Below are 24,668 nucleotides of genomic sequence, written 5' to 3'. Positions count from 1 at the left end.
ATGGGCCAGAGCCTCTTTGAGCGTATCCAGGCCAAGCTGGAGCTCTTCCGCCTTGAGCAACGCTACACCCGTCGCCGTAACCGTCGATCCACCTTCGTGTCCAACGCCGTCTATGTCGACGGCGAATACGTCTACCAGACTCCCAACAGCACTGGCTCCTCGACAGAGTCCAGCGCATCTCGCAACGACGCACTGCATGGCGACCGTGCTTCGCCTATCCCTCGGACTCCCTCGTACTCCACGACACCCGAGCCTCAGACTCCGACTATGGAAGCTCTGCCTGAGCGCAAGAAGCTGAACCGCTTCAGCTCAATGCCCGGCTTTGGAGGATCTCGAGTAGACCAGCAGAGGACAGTCCAACGCCGAACCAGCATGATCCGGTAAAGTGCCTCCAAGCAACCATACAAGCATAAGAAACCGGAAAAGAAAAGCCAATTTTGTTCATTTTGGATGGTGTACTGTTTGGGTTACAAAACGACGAGAAGCGGATGATACCACATCGGGGACCTTTTGGTTACGACCTACCACGGCAACCCGATTTACATGTACGGAACTACACCGCGCGTCGTTGTCACGACTAGCATCTGTATCTCTTCAAAGGAGCATACTCTTGTCTCACGCTCGTTCTCTTCCCGAAGCTTTTTTTCCTGCTTCGCCCTGACGTTTCTTGGGTCTGACCACGGGCCTTGCTGCCTGTCTGGAAAGATTCCCTGGGCGCCTCTTCATTGCTACGTTACAGCATCTTCTATTTTCCCTTTACACATTTTATCTACTCGTTTTTAGTTTACGGAGCTGGGCGCAGCACATGTCATGCCTGCTATGACTTTTTGGGTTGAACATATTTCCTCAATACAGTCTTGTACATAGATGCCAGAATCATGAGATGAATTTTGTCTATTCAAGAACCCGAGCAAGCCTGCCCGCTTGCCTGTGTCAGACTATTTTTGCCCTCGGTGAAACCTGTGTTTCTCCCCTCTCTTTGAAACACGCAACGGCTCTTCCGGGCATGCAAATGGTGCGCATGTTCACATGATGACCCATTTTCTGTGCGAATGTTGTTATTTTTAATCCGGATGTTCCGTGCCCAGAATTCCCGTATAGGTCAGATCTATTGCGGGATATTCCCTCCCCTCTCTCACGACCATTACTCGCAGAAGTAAGTAATGCTTCTCTATTCGTTCTTGCTTGATTTCCACCGACTACCTTAGAGTCGGATACCGAATTCGCCGCGTCATGCGCGTTACGTATGTGCCGCTGCCACCTCGTGCAATGACATCCCCATGAGCCTTGTAGCCGCCCAACCGCGCCCCAGCGGCGCCATTCAAGCCATCTCACACAGACACTGGACTGGGCGTATGGGCAGCACAGCAGGGGGATCCAATGGGATGTGGTGGTAGTACTTGGCAGAAAACGCCTCTGAAAACGAGAATTTGCCCTTGTTTTGAACGCCACGGGCACAGATACATCCTACATGCAATACCCACAACAACTTACACTGCACGCCACTCACTTACACTGGCTACTACTAGTAGTAGTTACTCTGTCAGTTGTGTAATAAGGTTACATAGGCAGGTAAGAAGAGATGGAAGAAGATGGAAAAAAGGGCTGGGGGGGTTTTTTTGTTCCGTTGGAAGGATGATTAAGCCGCCTTAAGGGTGCGCATGTACTCGTATTACATGCATGCAAATCGATTGTCGGTGTTTTGAGACTTTGGGGGAAACGCTCGTGTTTTGGAGGGAAGAGGTTGGGAGGGGATGATTGGACTTGCGGGCTTTGTGCTGCGTGGAGGGGAGCCGAACCTTGGCGGGAAAAGTACGTATGAGAAATGTAGATAGGCTGCTGGGGGGGGGGCTTCCATAGGGAGCATGTAGAAGGTTGACCTGTTCCTATGCGGAAGGTTTCGACGCTGTGTGGCTCGATACGAGATCGGTTATTTTACTGCTGCTGTTATTTTCGCAGGATGATGTAACAGAATCTCAGCTCTCATATACGTAAGGTAGGCATATTGATAAGACCATTGTACTCTAGCCTCGTCTCGTATGGGATGGCACCTAGTTGTCGTCTTTATGCTTCTGGGTGTTCACAGAGGACGGATTGTTGTTGTTTATCTAGAGAATGGCTTTGCTATAATATCTCCTATGGGGCATAGGGCGCTTAGCCTAGAAAGGTACATATCCTGACATCTTTCTTTACTCAGGGCACCAAAAGGGTATTGCTACTTGCAAATTCGGATAGGAGAAAGGGCAGGCAAATAAAGAAACAAAGAAACAGAAACAGAAAAACAGAAAGAAAAAGATAGAACAGAAAAAAAAAAGAATAGACGGCAAAAAGGTAAAAAAAGAAATGGTGCCCCTGCCAGGAATCGAACCTGGATCTACAGTGAACCGGATGGATCCACAAACTGTTGTACTGACCGTTATACTACAGAAGCTTCTTCTTGAGGGTAATTTTTGCGCTGTTCAAAGGCTAAGAAGCCTACCTCATGCAGACCGGATGCCGTGTTTCTCTTTGTGGAAAACTTCCCGAGGTTATCCGAGCACCTCAATACCTAGGTACACCTGGGCGGCGGTGTGTTGTCTGTAACTTTGATACATGAGAATCGAATGTATATCCGGGAAGCGAATGTTTGCGAAACCCCTCTTTAGCATTCAGAATCAGAGTTTTGACTTGATAAATGATTTGGTACGTTTCGGTGTGGTATCGCTTCAATTCGTTCAGGCCTGGGAGTTTACTCACAGACACCGAGCATCAATCTGAGCTGGTAAGTTGAACTCGGCACTGTCTAATATCTCTGTACTATTCCTACTACTCTACAGAATGATCTTCTCTTGAATAAAGCCTCCCAACCAAGTATGAAATGAGCAAAAGTATAACCAAGGAAAAAAAAACCAAACGGCCGCTCGATCCTCCAGAATAAGGTATCCATATCTAAGGTACATCAGAAAAAGACAAGACAACAATAAAACGCATCTCTAAAACCTAACCCGACAAAAGGTGACTTCTCAGACGGAAATAGTAGACAGTCGGTAAGAAGGAACAAAAAGCAACGCCATTCATAAGTCACACGCAGGTAGGGAAAGGCGTCACAGTCCTAGACAAACAGGAAAGACAAGACAAGGCAGACAAGGCGAGAAACACACGGAAGGGCAAGACAACGGTTGGGAGCAGAGGCTGCATGACAACTCATGCAAGGGGACAAATCAGATTCATCGACTGTCTCGCTCGCTGTGACTGCGTCTTCAGGCCAAGGAGCAACATAGTACACGCAAACGCAGACGCGCTGGTCCTTTGTCCAGTTGTGAAAAAGAACTCCCAACGCCATACAATGCTCGTGCGGCCGCTCCCTCAGGCAGTCGCCTCTTTTCTGGTATCCAAGTGCATGATGATACATGCACACACTTTATAAGAAAGAACAAAAAAACGCCGTCAATGACTCTATGCCCTCGCCGCCAGTCCCTCGTATGCACGGTCTACGGTTCGCCCACCCATGCCCGGAATCGTCCGCAGCTGGGAGAGCTTCTCAATCTCCCCGCCGCCCTCGCTATTCGCATGCTCCAGGTAGTTTACCAGGTCTTGCGCCTTCTTCACGCCGAATCCCACGAGCTCCCGGATCTGGGTCGCGTCTCGTGAGTTGACCACGTCGAGAAGTCGCTGCGTGCGCGGAGTGTTGTCGTCGTCGTCCTCCTCCTCGGCGAGAATAGTCTTGGGGGCTCTCCTAGCTTTGAGTTTCGTCGCCTTGATCTTGGGCGTAGTCGTCTCGCACTCTTCCTCTCCATCTGCCTCGGCATCATCGGCGTCCACGTCGCTGACGGTCTTGCGTCTCGGCTTACGTTCCCTCTTTCTCTCCTTTCTCTCGGGAGATGTGCCCCCCGATGCTTCCAGACGTGCTTTCAGGCGCTCAATCTTGCCCAGCAGCTTTGGCTGGTTCGGGAAATAGGGCAGAGCCATCTCGTAGGCTTTGAGTGCGGCAAAGGAATCCCCTCGCTCCTTGTGATGCCTCGCTGCCAAGAGATGCCGCAAACCCTCCGATTTGGCGTCCTCCCTCCATTCTTCGTTTTCGATCCGTCGCTCCAAGGCTTCTAGCCGTCTCTGGACTGCGTCGCTAGCTTCGGGCGACGATTGCGTCCGCCGAACCGATTCCTCCGCTGCTTCCCTTGCTGCTAGTATCTCACTGACTTTTCTCTCCACCAAGGCTTCGATTTCTGCCGCTGTCACGGTAATGGGCTGTGATGCTGTGGAGATCAGTGAGGTCCGGGAAGATTTCGTGGACTCTGATTGCTGTGGAGACTGAGAAGGTTGCGAAAGTTGTGTTGCTTGCGGCAGTGATGTCCGATATGTCTTCGTGGCGTCTGATGGTGGTGAAGGATGTGTTACTTGCGGCTGTGAAGTCTGCTGGTGAAGGATCGGCCGAGCGAGCTTACTAGGTCGAGAAGCAGACTCGTGATGGTCGGATGATCGCTTCAGTGAAGACCGCCGGGTCTGAGAAGAGGAGCGAGGCTGGCCGGCGCCTATGGAAGGGCGCGCAATGGCTGAGGCCTTGGCCTTGTCAGTGTATACGCTGAACGCCTTGACGGGCTTGGCCGCGTCGGTTGCCTTTGCCGCGGCGTTTGCGCTGGCGGCAATATGAGTATTCACGGCGTTGGCGAGAGGCTTCAATGGCTGCCGCGAAGTAGCTTGCGCCGAATTCGTCCTAGGAACTTGCTTAAACACGACCTCATTCTCAATCTCGCGAACTTCAATGCGCTTGGCTCGAGAGCTGACGTTCAAACTGCTGAGGGTGTCGAGGTGATAGTTGCGCAGCGGCGACAGGTTGAGAATCATGACGGTGATGCCGTTGTTTTGGCCGAGCGATAGAATTCGAGTCATCTTGGACTCTCGATACGGTATCCTCTTGGCGCCCGTGGAAATGGCGTCGATGCACTGACTGAGCACGAACAGGCTCTTGTTGATGGCCGCCGACTCGACCATCCGTTCCTTGCCGTTGTCTGTCCGGCGGTTGTCCTCCGAACCAGCCAGATCGATGGCGGACGCCGTGCTTTCGCGAACCATGTTGCCGGTTGTCTGCGTCAGCTTCACCCGTAAGATGGCGTGGCTTCGACTGCTGTGGGCGTTGAGTTTAGTGGCCGCTGTTACGCGGTTGTTGTTGGCCTCGATGTACAGCTTCTCAAAGTCCTTGAGGTCCTCGCAAGCCCGCTCAGTCAAGCCCACAACAACAGTCTTGCCGTTGGCCTCTGCTCGGAGAGGCAGCCCTGTAGGCGTCCGCTTCTCAGGAGGTTCCATCAGGTCGTACACCTTGTCGTTGTAGATCTCATAGTAGGACAGCGCCACGTCCACCGTTGTTTCTCCGTTCGTCTCCTTCATGATCTTCTTTCCTCTGCGGAATATGCCGCTCAGCAGTCGCGGGATCACACCTCGTTCAGCCAGCTTCATGCCTCCCCGCATCGTGTGCGTCTTTCCCGTACCCGTGACTCCATAGGCGAAGATGGTAACGTCGAGGCCCTGAAACAGTGACTTGATATGCGGCGCCACTGCTCAGGTTAACACAGCTGTTCCCGTAAGACGCGTTAGGCGCGGAGAATGGCGGAGAAGTAAGAAGCAAAAGACATAGGAAAAATAGCCGGTTCTCACCTTCAGCGGTAAAGAGTGTCTCCTGCGTCGTCTCCGAGCCGTAGACGCCGTTAAAGGTGAATGAAAACTCTTCGGCCTCGTTGCGCGGATTCGGGATCTTGACGATGGTTGGCGGCTTGTCGGGCTCGACGCTGTCGGTGCGGACGATGATGTCCTTTTCCAGCTCCTGGGCCAGGAGAGGCCGCAGCCTGGCGACAACGCGAACCGACATTGGCGGTCAATTGAGGATCAGTGCGAAGACGAGCGAGAGGCAGCAGCTGCCGTCGACTGGCGATGGGAATTCGGGGCTCCTAGGCCTGCTTAGTGAGCATCCGGTCGATGGTCGTTGCTCGGGGCGTGAGATTGGATTTAATTAATCGATATTGGGCGTGCTGCTGTCTCAAGGCGGGAGGCTGGGCTGGGCTGGGGGAACCGCAAGGGCTGGCACGAGGACCGATATGGAGCACGGGGGAGAGCATGCAGGGGCTTGAGGGGGAACCTGCGTGTCTGCGTGCCTTGAGCGTCCAAATAAAAGCACTGAGTTGGCCCGGCAACGGGCACGTGCAGCCTGCGACAGCCGGGAAAGGCCGCAAAGAGCCTTGACGCAAGTCATGGAGTGCGAGAATTGCCGGGATTTTAGCGTCTGGCACGGAAACTTCCAAGGTTCCAAGCTCACAGAAGCTTCGCGAGAAGCTCGACAACCGGCGCAATGACGGGCCCTTCGCCGCTGCTTCGGACGGCGCGCGTGTTGCGCAGCCACAGGCCGGCGCAGTTTGTCTGCTGGCAGTGCCGCAGCATCCAGATCAGCGCGACGCCCAGCACGTCAACCGGAGCGGGAGACGCTTTTGGCGCAATCGACAGCCTGAGGGACACGGCCGGTAGGGGAATCTTACCCTCGACATGATGAAGGCTTGGGCTGACAGGCTGTGGATGGACAGATGCCCGATTCGAAGTCATTGGCTCGCCGTATTCGCTGCTCTCCGTCTCGCTATCCGCCTCGCAGCGGCTTTATACACGGCGTGGGACGCTGGTCGCCGTGGCGGGGAATCCAGACAATGTGAGAGAGCGCTGATGATGCGACTGCGGCGCTGGAACTGAAAGATATTAATGCATGGCGGCTTCGCAGGCACAATCGACTCTCTCGCTACTAAACCCCCTCTCGCGGGCGCCGTTTGGCGTCCCCTTCCTCTACCAGCGCATCTCAGCCACTTCGCCGATTACGGCGCTCATCTCGACCAAATCCCCCACCACGACGTTTACGATCCTGCACCTGGACGGCACGACGGACTGGATGGTGACCCAACGCAATGCTGTGCTGGCCTGGACGGGCCACACACTGTCTCTTTCATCGCGCATCCAGAGAAGGCTCTCGATGGCGCATTGGGGTAGCACATTCGTCACTGGGCGTGGGCTGGTGGCTCTATCAGCGCCTGGGCAGATTTACCAACTGCATCTCTCCGAGGGCGAGGAATTTGTCGCCCACCCCGGCAGCGTCGTCGCCTACTCTGTGACCAAACACCAGCCCTTGCCGTTCCGGTTCAAGAGCGCCAGTCTACGACTTCAAATTCCCTCCCTCACGTCCTGGATCCCCGAAACAGATTTCATGAAGAAGGTCCGGGATTCGCAAGTCTACAAGTACCTTGCTCGTACTCTCTACAGCCTCCGGACAATGACCCGCCGGACCATCTGGGGTGACCGACTGTTTTTGCATTTCAAGGGGCCGAGCACCATTATCATGTCCAGCCGAGGCGTGCGCGTTGTCGACAGCCTCACCAACGAGCAGGTTAACGAAATTGCCGACGCGCAAGCCGGTACACTGGCATCCGCACTGGAGCTGTCCAACAAGCCCCAAGATGCACAGCCCGCGGCGAAAGTTGACGAGGTTGTTGACGAGGTCCCCGGGATTGTCGTGGAACAACCAACAAACAAGGATGGAAAAGTAGCGTTTGAAGACAAGAAGACCTTGAAAGAATTCATTCAATGATGTGGAAAACTGGGGACGATTGAAAAGGAAGGATGGCGGATAGAGAAAAAAAATTGCTTGCAAATCAAGCATGCATGCTGTACATTACCTGAACCTACAAAGTTATGGGGATCCTCCATCCTCGTACGACTTACACTAGGAAATTGACTGCGACAAGCGGCATTTCGAGGCTTTTTGATGGTCTGTCGGAGGTTGGGACTGTGGATCGTGGACCTTGTTGCGATCAGTGCGTTTTCTGAGAGAGTTGATTTGACGGGCTTGAATGTCGGGTCCTTGGTCCTGGCGTGAAGCCGAATGGTCTTCTACACATACGCCAGGGGAAGTATTGAAACAGCAGAAGCGAATCCATGGTGGCGGCTGAAAGCTCACCCATATCATACTCTCTAATCGAGGATGAACAAGGGCCAAGGAGGAGAGCTTTGAGGAGTAGCAACGTCCAAGCATCAACTCTTCTTATTCATCACCATCTCGATCTTGATAACCACCTATCCGTGCCCATACGAAACGAAACGCCCTGATCTCTTTCCACGCACACATCCACTTGTCATGTCACATCATTCTCCTCTCCCTCATTTAAGCCGTTTACCCCCAGCTCGTGGCACTATGAGGACTAACAATGGAGCAGCGTCTGCTATTGTAGGCGAGTAGTCTGCGTATTGTCGCTGCAGGGCACGGCACTTTTCCTCTTTCCTTTTTCTCTGCGAACTTTTTTCCGGTGTTGTTGGACGCCATTACTCTCCCTTTGAGCGTCGATACAACTGGACCAACGCGGATGTTGAGGTAGACGAGTAGTAACGTGAAACGTTCGGGTGATGGGTTAAAGGAGTGAGAGGAGACAACACATTGGGCGATGCCAGATGCTAATTCCATGTACGGGGGAGAGTCTGGGGGGTGCTTTGGTGGTTCTGAGTCGACTGCGTGGTAGTGGGATGCTGGTGGTTCTTCTGGTCGAGTTGTCGATGGGGGGAAGCAATGTGCCGAGCTTGGTCTTTTGTTGGTGCCGGGTATCATAAACTTCCAAAGTGGAATCTCTTCGTGCCTGGCTCACACTTGAATGATGTGCCGTTGATGCTGTTCAACGGCCTCGTCCTCCTTTTGCCTCTGCGGGAGAGCAGTGCAGAGCATATCAACCCCATCGGGCTTCACCAACATTCCAACTACACTCGCAGCACACCATGCCGTCTTCGATCTACTCGGCCACCACAGCCGTAGGAAACGACTACACAGACTCCCAAGAAGACCTCATCTTATACCGCGCCGAAACCGAAGCCTCCACAGCCGCAGCCACAGCAAGAAACATCTCGCTGCGAAACCTCGACATCGAAGCCGGCGACAGCAAAGGCGCCCCTGCTCCTCCCCACGCAGACGCCTACCCCGATGGCGGACTGGAAGCCTGGCTCGCGGTCCTGGGGGGGTGGTGTGCCATGTTTTGCACCTTTGGGCTGATCAACTGCGTGGGCGTGTTTGAGCAGTATTACGTCTCGGGGCCGTTGAGGCAGTATGACGAGTCTGCCGTGAGCTGGATTCTGTCGGTGCTGGTCTTTCTGATGATCTTTTGCGGGTCGATTGTGCGTCTCCCAACCCATTTCAGGAGTCCGAAACCCAATTGGAGTGATTGTGCATGGAGTTGCTAATAGACAGTCAGTTTGGCCTTTTATACGACAACTACGGGCCGCGCTGGATCCTCATCGGAGGCTCCATCACGTACATCTTGGGCCTCGCAATGATCTCCCTCTCCACGGAATACTACCACTTCTTCCTCGCCCAGTCCATCCTCTCGTCCGTCGGCTCCAGCGCCGTCTTCAACGCCTGCATGTCCTCCATCGTCGGCTGGTTCCTCAAGAAGCGCGCCGCCGCCTACGGCATCATGGTCTCGGGCTCCTCCGTCGGCGGCGTCGTCCTGCCCATCATGATGAACAAGCTGATACTCCGACTTGGGTTCCCCTGGATGATGCGTACCGTGGCGCTCATGTTCACGGTGCTCCTGGCCGTGTCGTGTCTCACGGTCAAGTCGAGGCTGCCGCCACGTCCGCGCAGGTTCGTGCTCGGGGAGTACGTGGACAATCTCAAGGACGTCCGGTTGGTTGCCATTGCCGTCGCCGCCTTCTTCTTCATGATGGGCATGTTTCTGCCGTTCAACTACGTGATCCTCCAGGCCCAGAGGGCAGGCTTCTCGCCGGCTCTGGTGCCGTACCTGCTGCCGATCCTCAACGCCGTGGGCGTCCTGGGACGCATCTTGCCGGGCGTTGCGGCGGACAGGATTGGCCGGTTCAACGTCATGATCATCATCACGTTTGTCTCATCCGTGTTCTGCCTTGCCGTCTGGGTTCCTGTCAAGAACATGGCGGGCATCATCGTCTTCGTCGCCATATTCGGCTTCGCATCCGGAGGCGTCATGGCCCTCGGGCCGACACTGGTGGCCCAGATCTCGGACATTAGCCAGATGGGCACGCGAGTTGGCACGGTGTTTGCGGTGCAGTCGTTTGGGGCGCTGGTCGGGAGCCCGATTGGCGGCGCCATTGTGTCTGCTCAGCATGGCGAGTATGTGGGTTTGCAGGTGTTTTGTGGCTGTGCCATGATGATGGGATGCTTGATGTTTTTGCTGGCGAGGTACACGCAGGTTGGGTTCCAATGGGTCAAGGTTTGATGAGTTCAGGGGCATCATGATGAGTTGGCATTCTGCGTGAAAGTTGAAAACTTTGTATTTTGGGATCTGAGGCGTTGGAAGCGATATGTTTTACTGCAGAAATCCTCAATATCATTGCTCTTGGAATATGCTATCAGGTAGATAGACGCCTCTTCTTCTCGGATCGGTCCCTGATCGATTGCTATCGCCGTCCCGCAAACTTGCCTCTTTATTCAACCATGTTGTATCTCTTTAGCTCAGGGCAGCGACTACAAAGTCTTCTTTAACCTTGACAAAGGTCGGACCCGTGATGGTTTAGAGGCCCAGAAAGATGACTCGAGAAAGGGGCTATATCCAGCCTCCCTAAGCCAGGGCATTAAATCACTGGCAACAGGGTCAAACGAGGTCCAGATAGACCAAAGCCAAGTTATGAAGATTGTTCTGTCCGCATAACAGTCAAGTACATTCGGGGAGATATCAGACGGAAGAGTTCCCTGGTCGAGACTCCACCATTCACATGTCCCCAATTGACCGATTCCATCTTCCGAGTGTCGTCGCCAAGCAGCATCATTATAGCCCTATTCATATCTCTCCAATTCACGCAAAACCCATTGGTGCTTTGGTGTATTGAGCCTCGTCCTTGTTGAGCTTCAAGGTTGGAGCTTTATCCAACCTTGAACCATTGGGTACATGTACCTGACCGTAGCTTCTTGAGCGAGCAGGTGGCAGTCAGCAGTTGCTCCTGCCGCCGTCTTCGCGGGAGCTTCCTTCTCCCTTCTCCGAGTACCTTAGAATCCCCATTCGCCGCCTCTTTCATTCCTCCTCTTCAACTCGTTCTCTTTTCTTTTGATGTTCAAGCTTGAGTCGATTACGATCATTGCCAAAGATTCATGCCGGGCCTGCTCTCCTCCAAGCTGCAGATCAACCACCATTCTCACAACTACAAATCGAACGCTCTTCTCGAAACTGCAAAGCAACCACTCGCCGTCTCTCGTCCCTCACCAACACAAAGATGGTCACCTTTGACCAGATTGGCAATGTCGCGATTCCGCTCGTAGCAGTCTTGTATCTTTTGCTGCCACCGTCCGCAGCCCATGGAATGCTCTAGCATGCCTGAAAATTCACTGGCTTGCCTACTGCTCTTCTCTTTGTCGCCCGATATTCTTCTCTGAATAGTATATCATGACATGTAGTTGCAGACAAACGGAAGCCACTCCAAGAAGGGATGCCATATGCAGGGATCCGTTTCTGTGGAGCAGCACGGCGGGTGATGGCGCAAATGGGCTACAAGGGTTCTTGGCAGGCTGATTGATGGCTGGGCGTGCATTGATATGCCGGGATGAGATGCGGTGTCTATGAGGGTGAGTCTCTCTATGGCCTCAGTTGACCTCGGTTCGTTTTGGCGACTAACGAGTAGAATACATGAAATTGATACGAAGCCGTACGAATACTTCATGTTGAACAATGTCACCAACGAGTCCGAGTTTTTGGGCAAAAGGACGGCTTGTTTCAATTCGTATATAACCCACACATACTCATACGGAGTGCCCGCCCAACCCGCCATCCTCTCGGATACACCGCCACATCTCGACAAAGAATGGTTGACAGGTTGACTCCGGACTCCGGTAGTTTGCTACTATATCTCCCGCCGATCAAGGTCACATTTGTTCGAATCTGGACATGAGAATCGCATGGTGCTACATACAGCAAAAGGGCTGCATTCCTGCCGCCTCCCGATGCTGCGACATCATAGGCCGCCAATCCCCCATTCGCGAGCATACGTGGCAGTGTGATATTGGGGGCTGTGTTCCCCATGCTACAAGCCACTCTTGTCAACGCAGGGGAGTGGAGTTGGATGGGCCAGCTACCCGTAGCTTTGCTTGTGTAGCACGGGGTGTATAAGTTGTCGTTCGTCTTACAAAAGCGAGCCTTGTCCCGCCACTGGTCTTCTAGAAACCGGGACAACTTCGAATCCAGTTCTTCTCATTCTTCCACCGCGAACCGTCCTTTCGACTCTCCTCCCAAAACTCGAATTCATCATGAGCGGCTACGGCTACCAAGGCGGCGACTACGGTCACCAGGGCGGCGACTACAACCAGTACCCCCCTCAGCACAACAACCAATACCCCCCTCAACACGACAACCAATATCCCCCTCAGCACCACAACCAGTACCCTCCCCAGCAGGGCCACCCCGGCGGCTCTGCCAACGCCTACTACGAGGGCGCCTCGGCCGAGCAGCAGCAGCAGCAATACCACACGCTATACCAGCAGCCGCCGCCGCCGTACCCCAGCGACGGCCCGGGCTACGGCGCCGCGCCGCAGGAGGGCGAGCGAGGCCTGATGGGCGCCCTGGCCGGAGGCGCGGCGGGAGCCTTTGGCGGCTCCAAGCTCGGCGGCCAGGCGACGGGGCACGCGAAGACGAGCGGCGTGGTCGGGGCCATTGTCGGGGCGATTGCCGGGTCGAAGCTGCAGGACGGCGTGCAGGACTGGCGGCACGAGCGCAAGGAGGAAAAGCACGACGCGAACATGTACAAGGAGGAGAAGAAGGAGAAGAAGCACAAAAAGCACAAGGACGAGCACCGCAGCCGCTCGCGCTCCAGCAGCAGCTCCAGCAGTAGCAGCTCCAGCAGCGGCGGCTCGTCCAAGCACCGCCGCCGTCATTCCCGCTCGCGCTCCCGCTCCGGGTCCAGGTCGCGCGGGGTGCATGGCGGCACCGTCACCGTGCAGGCTGGCGATACGCTGCGGGGGATTGCGGCGCGATACAACACTTCGTTTGAGGAGATTGCGAGGCATAACGGGATTCAGAATCCGGACATGATTTACCCGGGGCAGGTCCTGCGGGTTCCTGGTTGGCACTGAGGGGTTGGCAGGATGGCACTATGAATAGTGAAGAGAGAGTCAGGGCTGGAACTGGAGGTCGACTCATTAGAAAGAATACATGATTCACGATACACTTTATGACTTGTCAATGGGCTTCCGGGTGTTGAGAACCATCCCTCAGCTGAAAGGCCGTGTGTTTGATTCGAGCAAACGTTTTTTATGTCAAGGTATCTAAGAAGACGAGATATGTATGAAGGTCATTACATACCCTACCTCATGATCAGAACAAACAATCCGATACTTGAGAAACTGCGCTTTGATCGACCCTTTTCTCCGTGATATCCATTTGTTACATGTGTCACAGCATACCTTACTCGATGCTACTTTAACCCGTCATACATCCTTGCATCCCCAGGCTGGATGTAAGCCATCAAGGTACACGATCTAGATCGGGACCCAGATTCATCGTGCTGCCATCAAACCTGACGATGCGCGCGTGGAGGCTTCAACCCCTTGGTACATGAGTCTCAAAGAAGGAAATACCGATGATGATTAAAATGCAGCCACATGTCGACTTAAAATCAATAGTAAAATGTTCAACATATCATGAATATACAGTTGCAGCACGACCACCGCCATTAGTAGTCTAGAAGATATAAACCATGTCCCCAACTCCATCCTATCCATTTCCCGTTTCCACCCTTTAGCAGTCTATTTCTTCTTGTTCCACAGACCATCTCGCTTCCACGTCCACTTGGTCAAGTACTCCGGATCCATGCCGCTCTCAAACGCCTCGTTTCGAGCGGAAATCTGGTCGTTCAGCATGGCCTGTCGAGCAGCCGCGCCCTTGTTATGCAGCTGAGGCATGCGGTCGATGGCGTCAATGGCCAGGCTGAACCGATCCGTCTGGTTGCGAATGGCCAGCTCCAGAGGAGTGTCGATGTTGCCCTTCTCCTTGTATCCGCGGACGTGGATGTTCTGGCTTCCCGGTCGCTTGTACGTCAAGCGGTGCACCATCCAGGGGTAGCTGTGGAAGTTGAAGATGATGGGCGTATCTGCCGTGAACAGGCTGATCCACTCGTTGTCGCTCAGGCCGTGGGGGTGCTCGCTTGGGTGGATCAGTTTGAACAGGTCCACGACGTTGACGTAGCGGATCTTGAGGTCTGGGAAGTGCTGGAGCAGCAGGTCGATGGCTGCCAGCGTCTCGTGGGTGCTGATGTCACCGCACGAGGCCATGACGAGATCGGGGTCCTGTCCAATGTCGGTGCTGAACTTTGGCCAGATGCCGATGCCCTTTGTGCAGTGGGCAACGGCGGCGTCCATGTCGAGGTACTGAAGGTGAGGCTGCTTATCGGACACGACTACATTGACGTAATTGGAGGACCGGAGGCAGTGATCCATGACTGCACGAATAGTCAGCAGTGTACGCGCCTATGAGTGATTGACATTCTTACCAGAAAGCAGGCAGTTTCCATCGGGAGGAAGATAGATTCGAACAACTTCGGGACTCTTGTTGGCAACTACATCCAGGAAGCCAGGGTCCTGGTGGGTGAAGCCGTTGTGGTCTTGTCGCCAGACAACGGATGTCAAGAGGATGTTGAGGGAGGCAACCCTGACACGCCACTCCACCTCGAAACACTTTTCGAGCCACTTGCAGTGCTATCCATTTTGTTAGTGAGATTCACATTAGGTACTTTGATGGTTCCCGACTTACCTGGTTGACCATGGAGTCGATGATGTGGATAAAAGGCTCGTAGCTGTTCAACAAGCCGTGACGGCCACTGAGAATGTAGCCCTCCAGCCATCCCTCGCAGGTGTGCTCTGAAAGCATCTCCATTACTCTGCCGGCCGGGGCAAGATTGCCGCCATTCTCATCTTCCTCAAAGTACTCACCCATCCAGACTTTCTTGCCCGCTTCGTACACAGCAGACAGTTTATTTGACTCGGTCTCATCTGGGCCGAAGAGTCGGAAGTTTGTTAGGTTGGCAGCAACAACATCTCTCAGAAAGACTCCCAGCTTGTTCATACTAGCGTCGATGACAGCACCAGGGTGCTCGACGGCAACGCCGTACTTCTTGAAGTCGGGCATGTGCAGGGGCTTTCTGAGAAGACCGCCGTTGGCGACGGGATTGGCACTCATACGGCGGTTGCCTGTGGGGGGCAGCGCTGTCAACGAGGCAATGGGCTTTCCGCTCTCGTCAAAGAGCCTGTCGGGCTCGTAGCTGCGCATCCAGTCCTCGAGAATCTTGAGGTGCTCGGGGTTTGTGGCGGGGTCGGTAATGGGGACCTGGTGCGCCCTCCAGAAGCCTCCGAGATAGTTGCCGTCCACCTTGCGGGGTGCAGTCCAGCCCTTTGGTGTTCGGAGGACGATCATGGGCCACAATGGCCGGGTGGCCTTTCCGCTGTCGCGGGCCTCTTTCTGATAGCGCCTGATCTCATTGACGCAGTGCTCGAGCGTGGCGGCCATGGCCTGGTGCATGGTCTCGATGTCATCTCCCTCGACAAAGTAAGGAGTCCATCCATAGCCGTGGAATAGAGCCTTGAGCTCCTCGTGTGAGACTCTGGCCAGGATTGTGGGGTTGTTAATCTTGTAACCGTTGAGGTGGAGAACGGGAAGTACAGCACCGTCGGTGATGGGGTTGAGGAACTTGTTGCTGTGCCAAGCAGTGGCCAGGGGTCCAGTCTCTGCCTCGCCATCACCCACCATGGTCAGGGCGATGAGATTGGGGTAGTCATAGACGGAGCCGAAGGCATGTGACAGGGAATATCCGAGCTCTCCTCCTTCGTGGATGGAGCCTGGGGTCTCGGGGGTTGCGTGGGATCCAACACCGCCGGGGAAAGAGAAGTACTTGAAGAATCGTTGAAGACCCTGAACGTCTTGTGACTTGTCGGGGTAGACTTCTGAGTAGACGCCCTCGAGATAGGATTGCGAAAGAACGGCCGGAGCACCGTGGCCGGGGCCGGAGACGAAATAGGCATCCAGATCATACTTCTTGATCAGACGGTTGAAGTGCATATATGTGAAGATTTGACCGGGGGCGGAACCAAAGTGGCCGAGCAGACGAGCCTTCAGATGCTCCTTCTTGAGGGGTTCGCGAAGGAGGGGGTTCTCCCTCAGGTAGATCATACCCAGAGCCAGGTAGCAGCTGGCCTTGAAGTAGTCATTGTACTGCTTGATCTCCTCGTCGGACAAGGGTTTGCCCGTGACGGTCGAGCGGGCGACGCCGAATGCCCGAATGGACTGGACGTCGGCCATTGTTGTATAGGTTGAGACGGTTGTAAGTGTTGAAGAAGGGAGTTGTCCTGGGACGCAAAAGCGAAGAGGTCACTAATACGAAGCGCGCCTCTTCCGTTATATAGGTACCAGATCAGATCGGAGGCTAGTAGACAGCTTCCGCCGACACGGAAGTTTGCTAAGACCGGCGTCAGGGTGATCTGCGGACAATGCGATGGCTTGCCACTTGTTTGGTGCCTCGGTGGATGCTTGGGATGCTTTTGGATGCGCCTAGGGGAGACGAGCGGCTCGTTTGCCCGTAGTCGACGATGCTTGAGACCAACTGACAGGCAGGCCGAGACCGATTCAGCTTAGCTGTCGGCAAAACAAAGACCACAGGGGGCGATGAAGCAGCAGCAGCGTGCAGAGTTTGATATTATCAGGCGATGTTGCAATCGAACGAGCTCAGCAGGATGCTGATGCAGAGGCAGAGGCAGCCCAGGCGCAGCTCGCCAGAGGCCGGGCCCCCTTCCCGGACCTGGAACCTGGGCCGCATGTGCGAGCGAGCTTCTGGGGAACGCAATCCATGACGTCCAGCGGGATCCTGCGAGATTGGCGACGCTGATTCGATGCTAGAGCTGGTGGTGCGCAGACGAGGTTGGCTGATGCAGAGAGCTGGGCGCACCCTCGCATCACCATCTGGCGTGATCTGTACGTCACCCCTCGGACCACCGCGCTCAGAAAAGGCCCGCGAGCTGCAGCTACAGCGCCTGCAAGCGGCGGGGGCGGGGCTCCGAACGGCGAGGGCTTACAGGGGCCAACATGAATACAGTGAGATGCTGCGCTAGCATGTGGCAGGCCTGTCGAGGTGTGAATCTGTTAAGGTGGCATCGGTGATGGCGTTCCATCTTCAATCTGGACTACTATACCGCGTACAGAAGCGATAGTATGAAATCTTTCAATGCTACGATACGAAGGCGCATACATGTTTGCCCGCGCTATAGACTGGCTCGATTCACATGTGAGACCGGCCCGGTGGTAGTCAGTCTACTACTAAGGTAAGCTGGGGTGTTGAGAGCTTCACTGATACGAGCAGCCTCTAGTCTAGTCTACTCCCTACCTACATACCTTTGCATCGTCAGCGAAACAGAGGCTGCCTCCGTTGCACGTTACATCCAGATCACCTTGATGTAGGCTGACACCATACCATACCATCTGCTACCCAGTAGATATCTCAAGCCGAGGCCGGCGACGCCACCCCCGACCTGCCAAGTAGCTTCGATGTAGGCATTCCTCTCGGAAAGCCGTCGCGGACCATCTTGGTGAAAAGACAAAAGAACAAGTGCTGCTAGCTTTCAGATCCATTTCTCCCCGTCCCGTTGTGCAAAACTCAAGCGTCCTGCTAACCTGCGTGGCGTCTCTGTTGCCTCCAAGCCATTTTTCTCTCCCCCCCAATTGTCCTCTCACAGAGACGCTCGCTCATGCTGCTCGGTTTTCGCCCATTGTCCACGGCTTGTCCAGCCGGCCGCGGGCAGACGCACAGATGCTACACAAATGCTACTTCCTGACGTAACGATGCTCATCACGAGGACAGCGAGCCTGTGCCATGGCAAATGCTCCCTTGAAAAGCTTGAAAAGGGCTTGATAGGGGCCTTATAAGTCCCCTCCATTTCTGTCTCGGTTTTTGACGATAGCCCATCAATTGCTTCAAACTGCCACGTTTTGCCGCATTTGCAACAAGTCGCCGTTTCCATCGCTAAGTGTTACAGCAGGGTGAAGGAAACCAACTCCCCACCAATTCCTCCATCCAAGCATCGACCCCTCGGACTTCATCAAAGCGCAAAGATGCCGCAGCACCGGCCAGAGACGCCACAGCCAGAGTCCCCTCGTCCCAGCGAGCCCGACACCACCGAGGGCGACGGCACTGCGGATTACTGTCAGTGAGGGGCAAGTTCGAGCCGAAAGCCTTGATGACGGCAGAGCCGCTCGGGAATGCGAGGGCCAGAATGCAGTGAGTTCTCGGTCGATTATTCGAGCGATGTCGACATGCTGATTGCGGAAGATGATTGTCGAACGATTCGGGGTAAAACTAAATGATGAGATGACGCTCAGAGACGATGCACTGAGGAACGGCTATGCAGCGATTTTTCAATTAACCTTCTACTCTTCGGACGGCCGATGAGACGATGCGCCGACAAGTTCGAAGCACACAATACTGTGGCGAGTTTTCTTCTTTTCAGAATGAACAAGTAATGGAGTTGAGCAAGCGATGTACAGTTATTGGATCTGTTTCCTAGATTGAGAAATTTCAATTTTATTCGAATTGGCTTCTCGGCGTCTTATGGTATGTGAGAGAGCTGTCGAGAGCTACCAATTAGTGCAGGGTATGCTGTGCGGAGAAACAAGCAAGAAATGAGCACACGTCGAGAGAGTAATACCTGTTGTTTCTTTACTAATGTATGATCTGAAGGAGATGACTGATTATAACTATCTGGCGCATCTTGACAAAAGTCTCATCATGCTTTAATCCTTAATTTTCACGAGTTGCCGAGTGAATTCCAGCATTGTCGCGATATGCCGCGCAAAGTACCTCCTCAGACGTCATTGCTCAACGCACACCTTCGGAGCTCGGCATCTCAACTTCATATGAGGAGGGAGCTGTGTATCACTACTATTCAACTTGCTCCATCCCTCTCTTCCGCTCTTCAAAGACACTTGATTTTCAAGACGACCAGACAAATACTAAACCATTCCTCAGAGCTGAATATTGAGCTTTCTAGCACGCATCTTCCAAGAACATGGACGCCTCTCAGCAGCCGTCAGGCAGTCAAGCTGCCGGAGCACCACCACCGACGCTCACGCCGGATGTCATCGCATTCGCCAGCAGAATGTACGACGCTGCTCGAAAAGGAGAAACTGCCGTGTTTGAACAAGCACTTCCGGCCGGGCTCCCTCCCAACATGACAAACGAAAAGGGTGACACATTGGTAAGGCCAGGTCAAGGACAAAGCACCGCCAAGTCGAACTGCGCGCTTTGACAATGCTCTATATCTGTGCTCCATATGGCTTACGCCACTTCTCTTTTCTTCAAGCTCATGCTCGCCGCATATCACGGACATGCAGACCTTGTCAGGCTGCTGATACAGCACGGCGCGGACCCGAACCGCCTCAACGACAGAGGGCAGAGTCCCCTCGCTGGAGCCGTGTTTAAGAAGGAGGATGCCGTAATTGAGGTGTGCATTTTCTACACCTTTCCATCTCTTCCATTTCAGATTCAATGCGATATACTGATCAGATATCCCTTCTATAGGCCCTGTTAGAAGGTGGTGCAGACCCTGACTATGGCAGCCCGACAGCCATGGAGTGCGTCTCCATGTTTAAGCAGGAAGACGCATGGAAGGCCAAGTTTGAAGCGGCGCCTGGAAGGGGAAAGGCACAACCGCCGACTGGACATTGAGTCAGTGATGTTTTTTTTTAAAAGTAAACATGATATTAATACCAAAGGCTGTCACGTCGTCCAAGTTTGCTGCTTCGATATATGTATGGCAGCAGCTCAGTGCTGCAATACTGCAGCTAATTCATGTTGATACCCAACTTCCAGCTGTATACTGTAGAAGGTAGTCAACATCGTTCATAAAGGCCTGAAACCTTACCATATCTTTGGTATTCAGATGAAGCGTCATTCACCTCAAATAACACAACAATAGATGGGAATTCTACATCATACAACGTATATATCGCTTCAACTCGCCATATCTCTTCCTCCTGACATCAACTACAACGTCCCTCCCCTCATCAAGTCCTCTATGGCGGGGTCGTAGACGCTTCTAGTGCCCAAGCCCAAAGGGGTTGGAGGGGCTCAGTCAGTCAGTCAACCACTGCAGTCCCTGAGCCCTGGTCCGTGCGCCCAAGCCCATCGTCAAGGCTGCAACAATTTTCCGGAGCTCGAACAAGCAGCTTCGCACGCAGACGAAAAGACGTCCGCATTGCCCCCTTTTGCATCCGCCCCCCCGAACGAAACAGCCCTCCGCCGTTCAGCCTCGTCATCCCGGGAAAGCGTTTGCCTTTTCTTCATTTACTCTCAAGGGCCTTTGTTAGTTTGACAAACCCCAACCGCCAAAATGTCGTTTGGAGGCCAGACCCCAACCATCATTGTCCTGAAAGAAGGTCAGCCCGGCCGATATTTTACCCCTCCGCCCACCGCTGCCACATCGCGGGCCATCGAGACAAGGACAGAGAGCTGACCGTGGCATCTTCCGCACTTCTAGGCACCGACACCTCGCAGGGCAAAGGCCAGATCGTCTCCAACATCAATGCCTGCCTGGCGGTCCAGGCCACCATCAAGTCGACGCTGGGCCCCTATGGCGGCGACCTGCTGATGGTCGATCAGAATGGCAAGCAGACGATTACAAATGACGGCGCGACGGTCATGAAGGTACGGGTCGAGACATCAGGCATCACGCCGATCCAATCATCACATCACATACACAGTTGCTCTACTGGATTATAGGCAACATGCCAGCTAACTGCCGTCGATGCTGCAGCTCCTCGACATCGTCCACCCCGCCGCCCGCATCCTCGTCGACATCGCACGGTCACAAGACGCAGAGGTCGGAGACGGAACCACGTCCGTCGTCGTCCTGGCCGGAGAGATCCTCAAGGAGGTCAAGGAGCACGTCGAACAGGGTGTCAGCTCACAGATCATCATCAAGGGCCTGAGGAGGGCGGTCCAGATGGCCGTCAACAAGATCAAGGAGATTGCCGTCAGCACCGAGGATGGCAGCCAGCGCGATACCCTGAGCAAGCTCGCCGCCACCGCCATGACGAGCAAGCTGATTAAGCGAAACACGGAGTTCTTCACAAAGAGTAGGGACCACCCCGAGGGGATATCAAAATGATGGATAACGATGCAGAGAGCTGACAACGTTTGTCACAGTGGTGGTTGACGCCGTCCTATCCCTCGACCAAAACGACCTCAACGAAAAACTGATTGGCATCAAGAAGATCCCCGGCGGCTCCCTGACCGAGTCGCGCTTCGTCAACGGCGTCGCCTTCAAGAAGACGTTCGCCTACGCGGGTTTCGAGCAGCAGCCCAAGTCGTTCCAGAAGCCCAAGATTGTGTGCCTCAACGTCGAGCTGGAGCTCAAGGCGGAAAAGGACAACGCCGAGGTGCGCGTCGAGCAGGTGTCGGAATACCAGGCCATTGTCGACGCCGAGTGGCAGATCATCTACCAGAAGCTCGAGGCCATCTCCAAGACGGGCGCCAAGGTGGTGCTCAGCAAGCTGCCCATTGGCGACCTGGCCACGCAGTACTTTGCCGACCGGGACGTCTTCTGCGCCGGCCGCGTCGCCTCGGAGGACATGGAGCGCGTCACCCAGGCCACCGGCGCCGTCGTCCAGTCGACGTGCTCCGACATTTTGCCCGAGCACCTCGGCACCTGCGAGCGCTTCGAGGAGCGCCAGATCGGCGGCGAGCGCTACAACTTCTTCGAGGGCTGCCCCGAGGCCAAGACGTGCACCCTGGTGCTGCGCGGAGGCGCCGAGCAGTTCATTGCCGAGGTCGAGCGGTCGCTGCACGACGCCATCATGATTGTCAAGCGCGCCGTCAAGAACAAGACCATTGTCGGCGGCGGCGGCGCCGTCGAGATGGAGGTCTCGGCCTACCTGCACCAGTACGCCGACAAGAACATCCCGCACAAGCAGCAGGCCATCATCAAGGCCTTCGCCAAGGCGCTCGAGATCATCCCGCGCCAGCTGTGCGACAACGCCGGCTTCGACGCCACGGACATACTCAACAAGCTGCGCGTCGAGCACCGCAAGGGCAACACGTGGGCCGGCGTCGACTTCACCAACGAGGGCACCGCCGACATGCTGGAGCGCTTCGTGTGGGAGCCCGCGCTCATCAAGGTCAACGCGCTGCAGGCGGCCACCGAGGCGGCGTGCCTGATCCTGGGCGTCGACGAGACGATCCGCAACGAGGAGAGCGCCCAGCCGCAGGCGCCGGGACAGCAGCTCCCGCCCGGAGCGGCGCAGAGGGCGCTCAGAGGCAGAGGACGGGGCATGCCTCGACGGTAAGATTCAGAGGGGGAGGGGGGGAATAAGATGTGTGAGGGTTTTGAAAGCATTTGAACAGCAAAAGAAAAAAGGAAAGAAATGAAAGAAAATGGATTGGAGGTTTTGAGGATCTGTAAGATACCTAGAAATGGGCCTCTGTCATCTACTAGAACTTATTATGAACTTTTTTTTCCGACGACAGTTGCATCCTCCCTGTGTAGTTTGATTTTCTCCCCGTCTTTTCCTGTACAATCGTTTGAAGTAGGATCGGAGTAACTAGTGATGTAGGATGATTCTTGAGATATGAAGAGGAATATATTTTTTTTGTTGCATGTAAAACAAAAAAAGAAAGAAAGAAAAAAAAAGTCTATATGGCCATGTCTATCATCCAACTCCCGCCGCCCAATGCATCCCCCCTCTCACGCGTTTCGCACCAAAAGCTATATCGACACATATATACACATACTCGTTTCATTTCGTCGCCATGAATTTCCGTGCATGCCATCATCATCCGTCATCATCGCTTCAATCAACTTCCCAACTTCTCTCTGTCTCTCTCTCTCTCTCCTTCCTCCATCTTGAAACAAGGTTACATTTGCTTTTGCCAATTCCTAAAGCAGACGGACTTGAACTCCACCAACTCTCAACGATGCGTATGAATTTGAAGAAGAGAAGAAGAAGAGGAAAGAAAAACTTACACCAGAACGAAAAAAAAAAAATGATGTAAAAAGGGCAAAAATGCAAGCAAGATACGCCAGTAACGGTACCTGTAGGTTGGAGAGAAGTAAGGGAGGCTTCATCCAGCAGGCCCCCCGAAATTGACGTCGTACATCCCCCTCCCGTCCCTATGCCCTATCCTCCTCATCACCTGCGCTGCTGCGCCGCCGCCGCCGCCCAGCCCATCGACCATGACGTCCTCATCCATGACGTGCGCCCCGTGGTGATCGGCCTGATGTCCAACAACGACATGGCCGCCGCCGCCGGTGCCGTCGTCGTCGACGTCGACGTCGTCCACGGCATCATGCTCAATGAGCATCTCCAGATCCGTGTCCACGACGGACGGCGGCACGGAATCGTCGGGCTGCGAGGGGACGACGTCTTCCGTGGCGCTGAGCAGGGCCTGGAAGTCGGGGTGCGGGTGGTAGTGCTCAAAGGCCATGGGGTCGTGGTGGTGCGCCTGCGGGTGGTGGTGGTGGTGGTTGATGATCTGCGGGTCGATGGGCTGGTAGACGTGTGCTTCGTGCTGGTTCGGCTGGTCTTGCAGCATGGGGTTGTGGTGGTGGTGCGCTGCTGCCGCGTGATGGATGACGCCGGGGTGGTGCAGCGGAGACTGCTGCTGTTGTTGCTGTTGCTGTTGCTGGTGATGATGATGCAGCGCCTGGAGGTGGTGGTGATGCTGCTGCTGCTGGTGATGGTGGTGCGCTGCTGCTTCGTGAGGTGGCAGGCCGTGGTGGTGATGCTGTTGCTGCTGGTGCGGCGGCGGCGGCTGCTGCTGTTGAGGGTGGTGGTGCAGCGCCTGCGCGGGCTGGAATGTCTGCGACGGCGGGATGACGGAGATGTCGCTCGGGTTGGCGTACGCGCCGGGGCTCGGGCTCGAGCTCGGCGACAGGGACAGCATCGACTCGTGGCTCTGCAGCGCCAGGATCCGGCCCGTGGTGCCCATGCTCGGCGGCATCGTGTGGTTCCGCGGCGGGCCGTTGCTCGGCAGGATGGGCGTTGGTGTAGCTGTCGTCGTCGTTACCATGGCCGCAGGGGTGGCCACCACCGAGACCGGCACCTGAGGAGGAGGAGGAGCCGGCGTCGGCGCCGACGAAGAAGGGGTAGAAGCTGCAGCGGCAGCGGCAGAAGAAGTAGAAGACGCACCGGCGGCAGCGGCAGCGGCAGCGGCAGCAGCGGCGGCGGCCGTCTTCTTGGTGCCGCCCGGGTTGGGCGTCTTGCCCAGCTCCTTGCACTCGGCACAGGCGCGGATGACGTCGCTGACCGTCTCCTTGATGCGGCTCCAGTGGTACTTCTCGGCAATGGTGGCTGTGGTCTTGTTGATGCCGCCATGATGCATGACGTGGACGCCACGCGCAATTTCGTACTGCCGCTGCGGATCCGCGATGACCTCCTTGTCCTTGAGCATGAGCTTGTCGCCGTCGAGCAGTTTGTAGTGCGTGGCGGCGCTGCGCAGGCGGCTCTTCTCGGCGCGGTCGGCGCCGTTGGGGTACTTGCCGTACTTGAGGTAGTACTTGATCTTGTCGAAGCGCTCCTCGCTCACCAGCTCCTCCGCCTCGCCGGGTGCCAGGTCACGGCCGTAGATGATGGCGTCGATGAGGCGGTCCGGGTAGCTCTTGAGGTTGCCGCAGCCCTTGACGCGGC

At 55.0% G+C, this 24,668-nt stretch overlaps 9 protein-coding genes and 1 non-coding gene across 10 annotated transcripts in view; 6 read left to right on the top strand and 4 right to left on the bottom strand.

The window, feature by feature from the left end:
- On the top strand, positions 1-384 carry BBK36DRAFT_1144841 (hypothetical protein; the record flags this gene model as incomplete). Its single annotated transcript, XM_024893709.1, has 1 exon — positions 1-384. One exon carries the CDS (start codon positions 1-3, stop codon positions 382-384), a length of 384 nt encoding a protein of 127 aa, XP_024745732.1.
- A 1,963-nt stretch (positions 385-2,347) lies between these two features.
- On the bottom strand, positions 2,348-2,431 carry BBK36DRAFT_t179. The gene has a single exon. It is a non-coding gene; the product is annotated as a tRNA-His (tRNA).
- Positions 2,432-3,415: 984 nt separating this feature from the next.
- Positions 3,416-6,037, bottom strand: BBK36DRAFT_1136570 (kinesin-like protein). The gene is made up of 3 exons (XM_024893024.1): positions 5,629-6,037; positions 5,463-5,528; positions 3,416-5,432 (listed from the first exon to the last, which is right to left on the bottom strand). Exons 1-3 carry the CDS (start codon positions 5,837-5,839, stop codon positions 3,436-3,438), a joined length of 2,274 nt encoding a protein of 757 aa, XP_024745731.1. The 5' UTR covers positions 5,840-6,037; the 3' UTR covers positions 3,416-3,435.
- Positions 6,038-6,316: 279 nt separating this feature from the next.
- Positions 6,317-7,591, top strand: BBK36DRAFT_1144839 (hypothetical protein; the record flags this gene model as incomplete). Its single annotated transcript, XM_024893708.1, has 3 exons — positions 6,317-6,485; positions 6,546-6,664; positions 6,734-7,591. 3 exons carry the CDS (start codon positions 6,317-6,319, stop codon positions 7,589-7,591), a joined length of 1,146 nt encoding a protein of 381 aa, XP_024745730.1.
- Positions 7,592-8,766: 1,175 nt separating this feature from the next.
- Positions 8,767-10,238, top strand: BBK36DRAFT_1185255 (MFS general substrate transporter; the record flags this gene model as incomplete). The annotated part of the gene is made up of 2 exons (XM_024896432.1): positions 8,767-9,159; positions 9,237-10,238. 2 exons carry the CDS (start codon positions 8,767-8,769, stop codon positions 10,236-10,238), a joined length of 1,395 nt encoding a protein of 464 aa, XP_024745729.1.
- Positions 10,239-12,256: 2,018 nt separating this feature from the next.
- On the top strand, positions 12,257-13,078 carry BBK36DRAFT_1144837 (carbohydrate-binding module family 50 protein; the record flags this gene model as incomplete). The annotated part of the gene is made up of 1 exon (XM_024893707.1): positions 12,257-13,078. One exon carries the CDS (start codon positions 12,257-12,259, stop codon positions 13,076-13,078), a length of 822 nt encoding a protein of 273 aa, XP_024745728.1.
- Positions 13,079-13,750: 672 nt separating this feature from the next.
- Positions 13,751-16,295, bottom strand: BBK36DRAFT_1129387 (D-xylulose 5-phosphate/D-fructose 6-phosphate phosphoketolase; the record flags this gene model as incomplete). The annotated part of the gene is made up of 3 exons (XM_024891733.1): positions 13,751-14,442; positions 14,494-14,698; positions 14,754-16,295. 3 exons carry the CDS (start codon positions 16,293-16,295, stop codon positions 13,751-13,753), a joined length of 2,439 nt encoding a protein of 812 aa, XP_024745727.1.
- A 2,756-nt stretch (positions 16,296-19,051) lies between these two features.
- On the top strand, positions 19,052-19,710 carry BBK36DRAFT_1185250 (ankyrin; the record flags this gene model as incomplete). Its single annotated transcript, XM_024896431.1, has 3 exons — positions 19,052-19,240; positions 19,346-19,486; positions 19,564-19,710. The coding sequence occupies 3 exons, from the start codon at positions 19,052-19,054 to the stop codon at positions 19,708-19,710; spliced, it is 477 nt and encodes a 158-aa protein (XP_024745726.1).
- Positions 19,711-20,374: 664 nt separating this feature from the next.
- Positions 20,375-22,328, top strand: BBK36DRAFT_1129259 (hypothetical protein; the record flags this gene model as incomplete). Its single annotated transcript, XM_024891721.1, has 4 exons — positions 20,375-20,420; positions 20,522-20,688; positions 20,798-21,119; positions 21,190-22,328. 4 exons carry the CDS (start codon positions 20,375-20,377, stop codon positions 22,326-22,328), a joined length of 1,674 nt encoding a protein of 557 aa, XP_024745725.1.
- A 775-nt stretch (positions 22,329-23,103) lies between these two features.
- Positions 23,104-24,668, bottom strand: part of BBK36DRAFT_1144833 (hypothetical protein) — a gene marked incomplete at both ends in the record, with an annotated part of 2,194 nt that continues 629 nt past the window's right edge. Inside the window, one exon of the mRNA XM_024893706.1 lies at positions 23,104-24,657. Within this exon, the coding sequence (XP_024745724.1) occupies positions 23,104-24,657 (1,554 nt within the window). The remainder of the gene's footprint in view (positions 24,658-24,668) is intronic.

The sequence above is a fragment of the Trichoderma citrinoviride genome (assembly GCF_003025115.1).
Source record: "Trichoderma citrinoviride strain TUCIM 6016 unplaced genomic scaffold BBK36scaffold_17, whole genome shotgun sequence".
Taxonomy (NCBI): Eukaryota; Fungi; Ascomycota; class Sordariomycetes; order Hypocreales; family Hypocreaceae; genus Trichoderma; species Trichoderma citrinoviride.
This window is presented reverse-complemented; position numbering and strand designations above follow the sequence as displayed.

Excerpts from the sequence above, each read along its gene's own strand:
- BBK36DRAFT_1136570 (XM_024893024.1), bottom strand. The coding sequence starts at position 5,839 with ATGTCGGTTCGCGTTGTCGCCAGGCTGCGGCCTCTCCTGGCCCAGGAG. Across the intron at positions 5,529-5,628 it reads GACACTCTTTACCGCTGAAG|TGGCGCCGCATATCAAGTCA; the intron begins GTGAGAACCGGC and ends TAACCTGAGCAG. Across the intron at positions 5,433-5,462 it reads CTTCGCCTATGGAGTCACGG|GCATGAAGCTGGCTGAACGA; the intron begins GTACGGGAAAGA and ends CGATGCGGGGAG.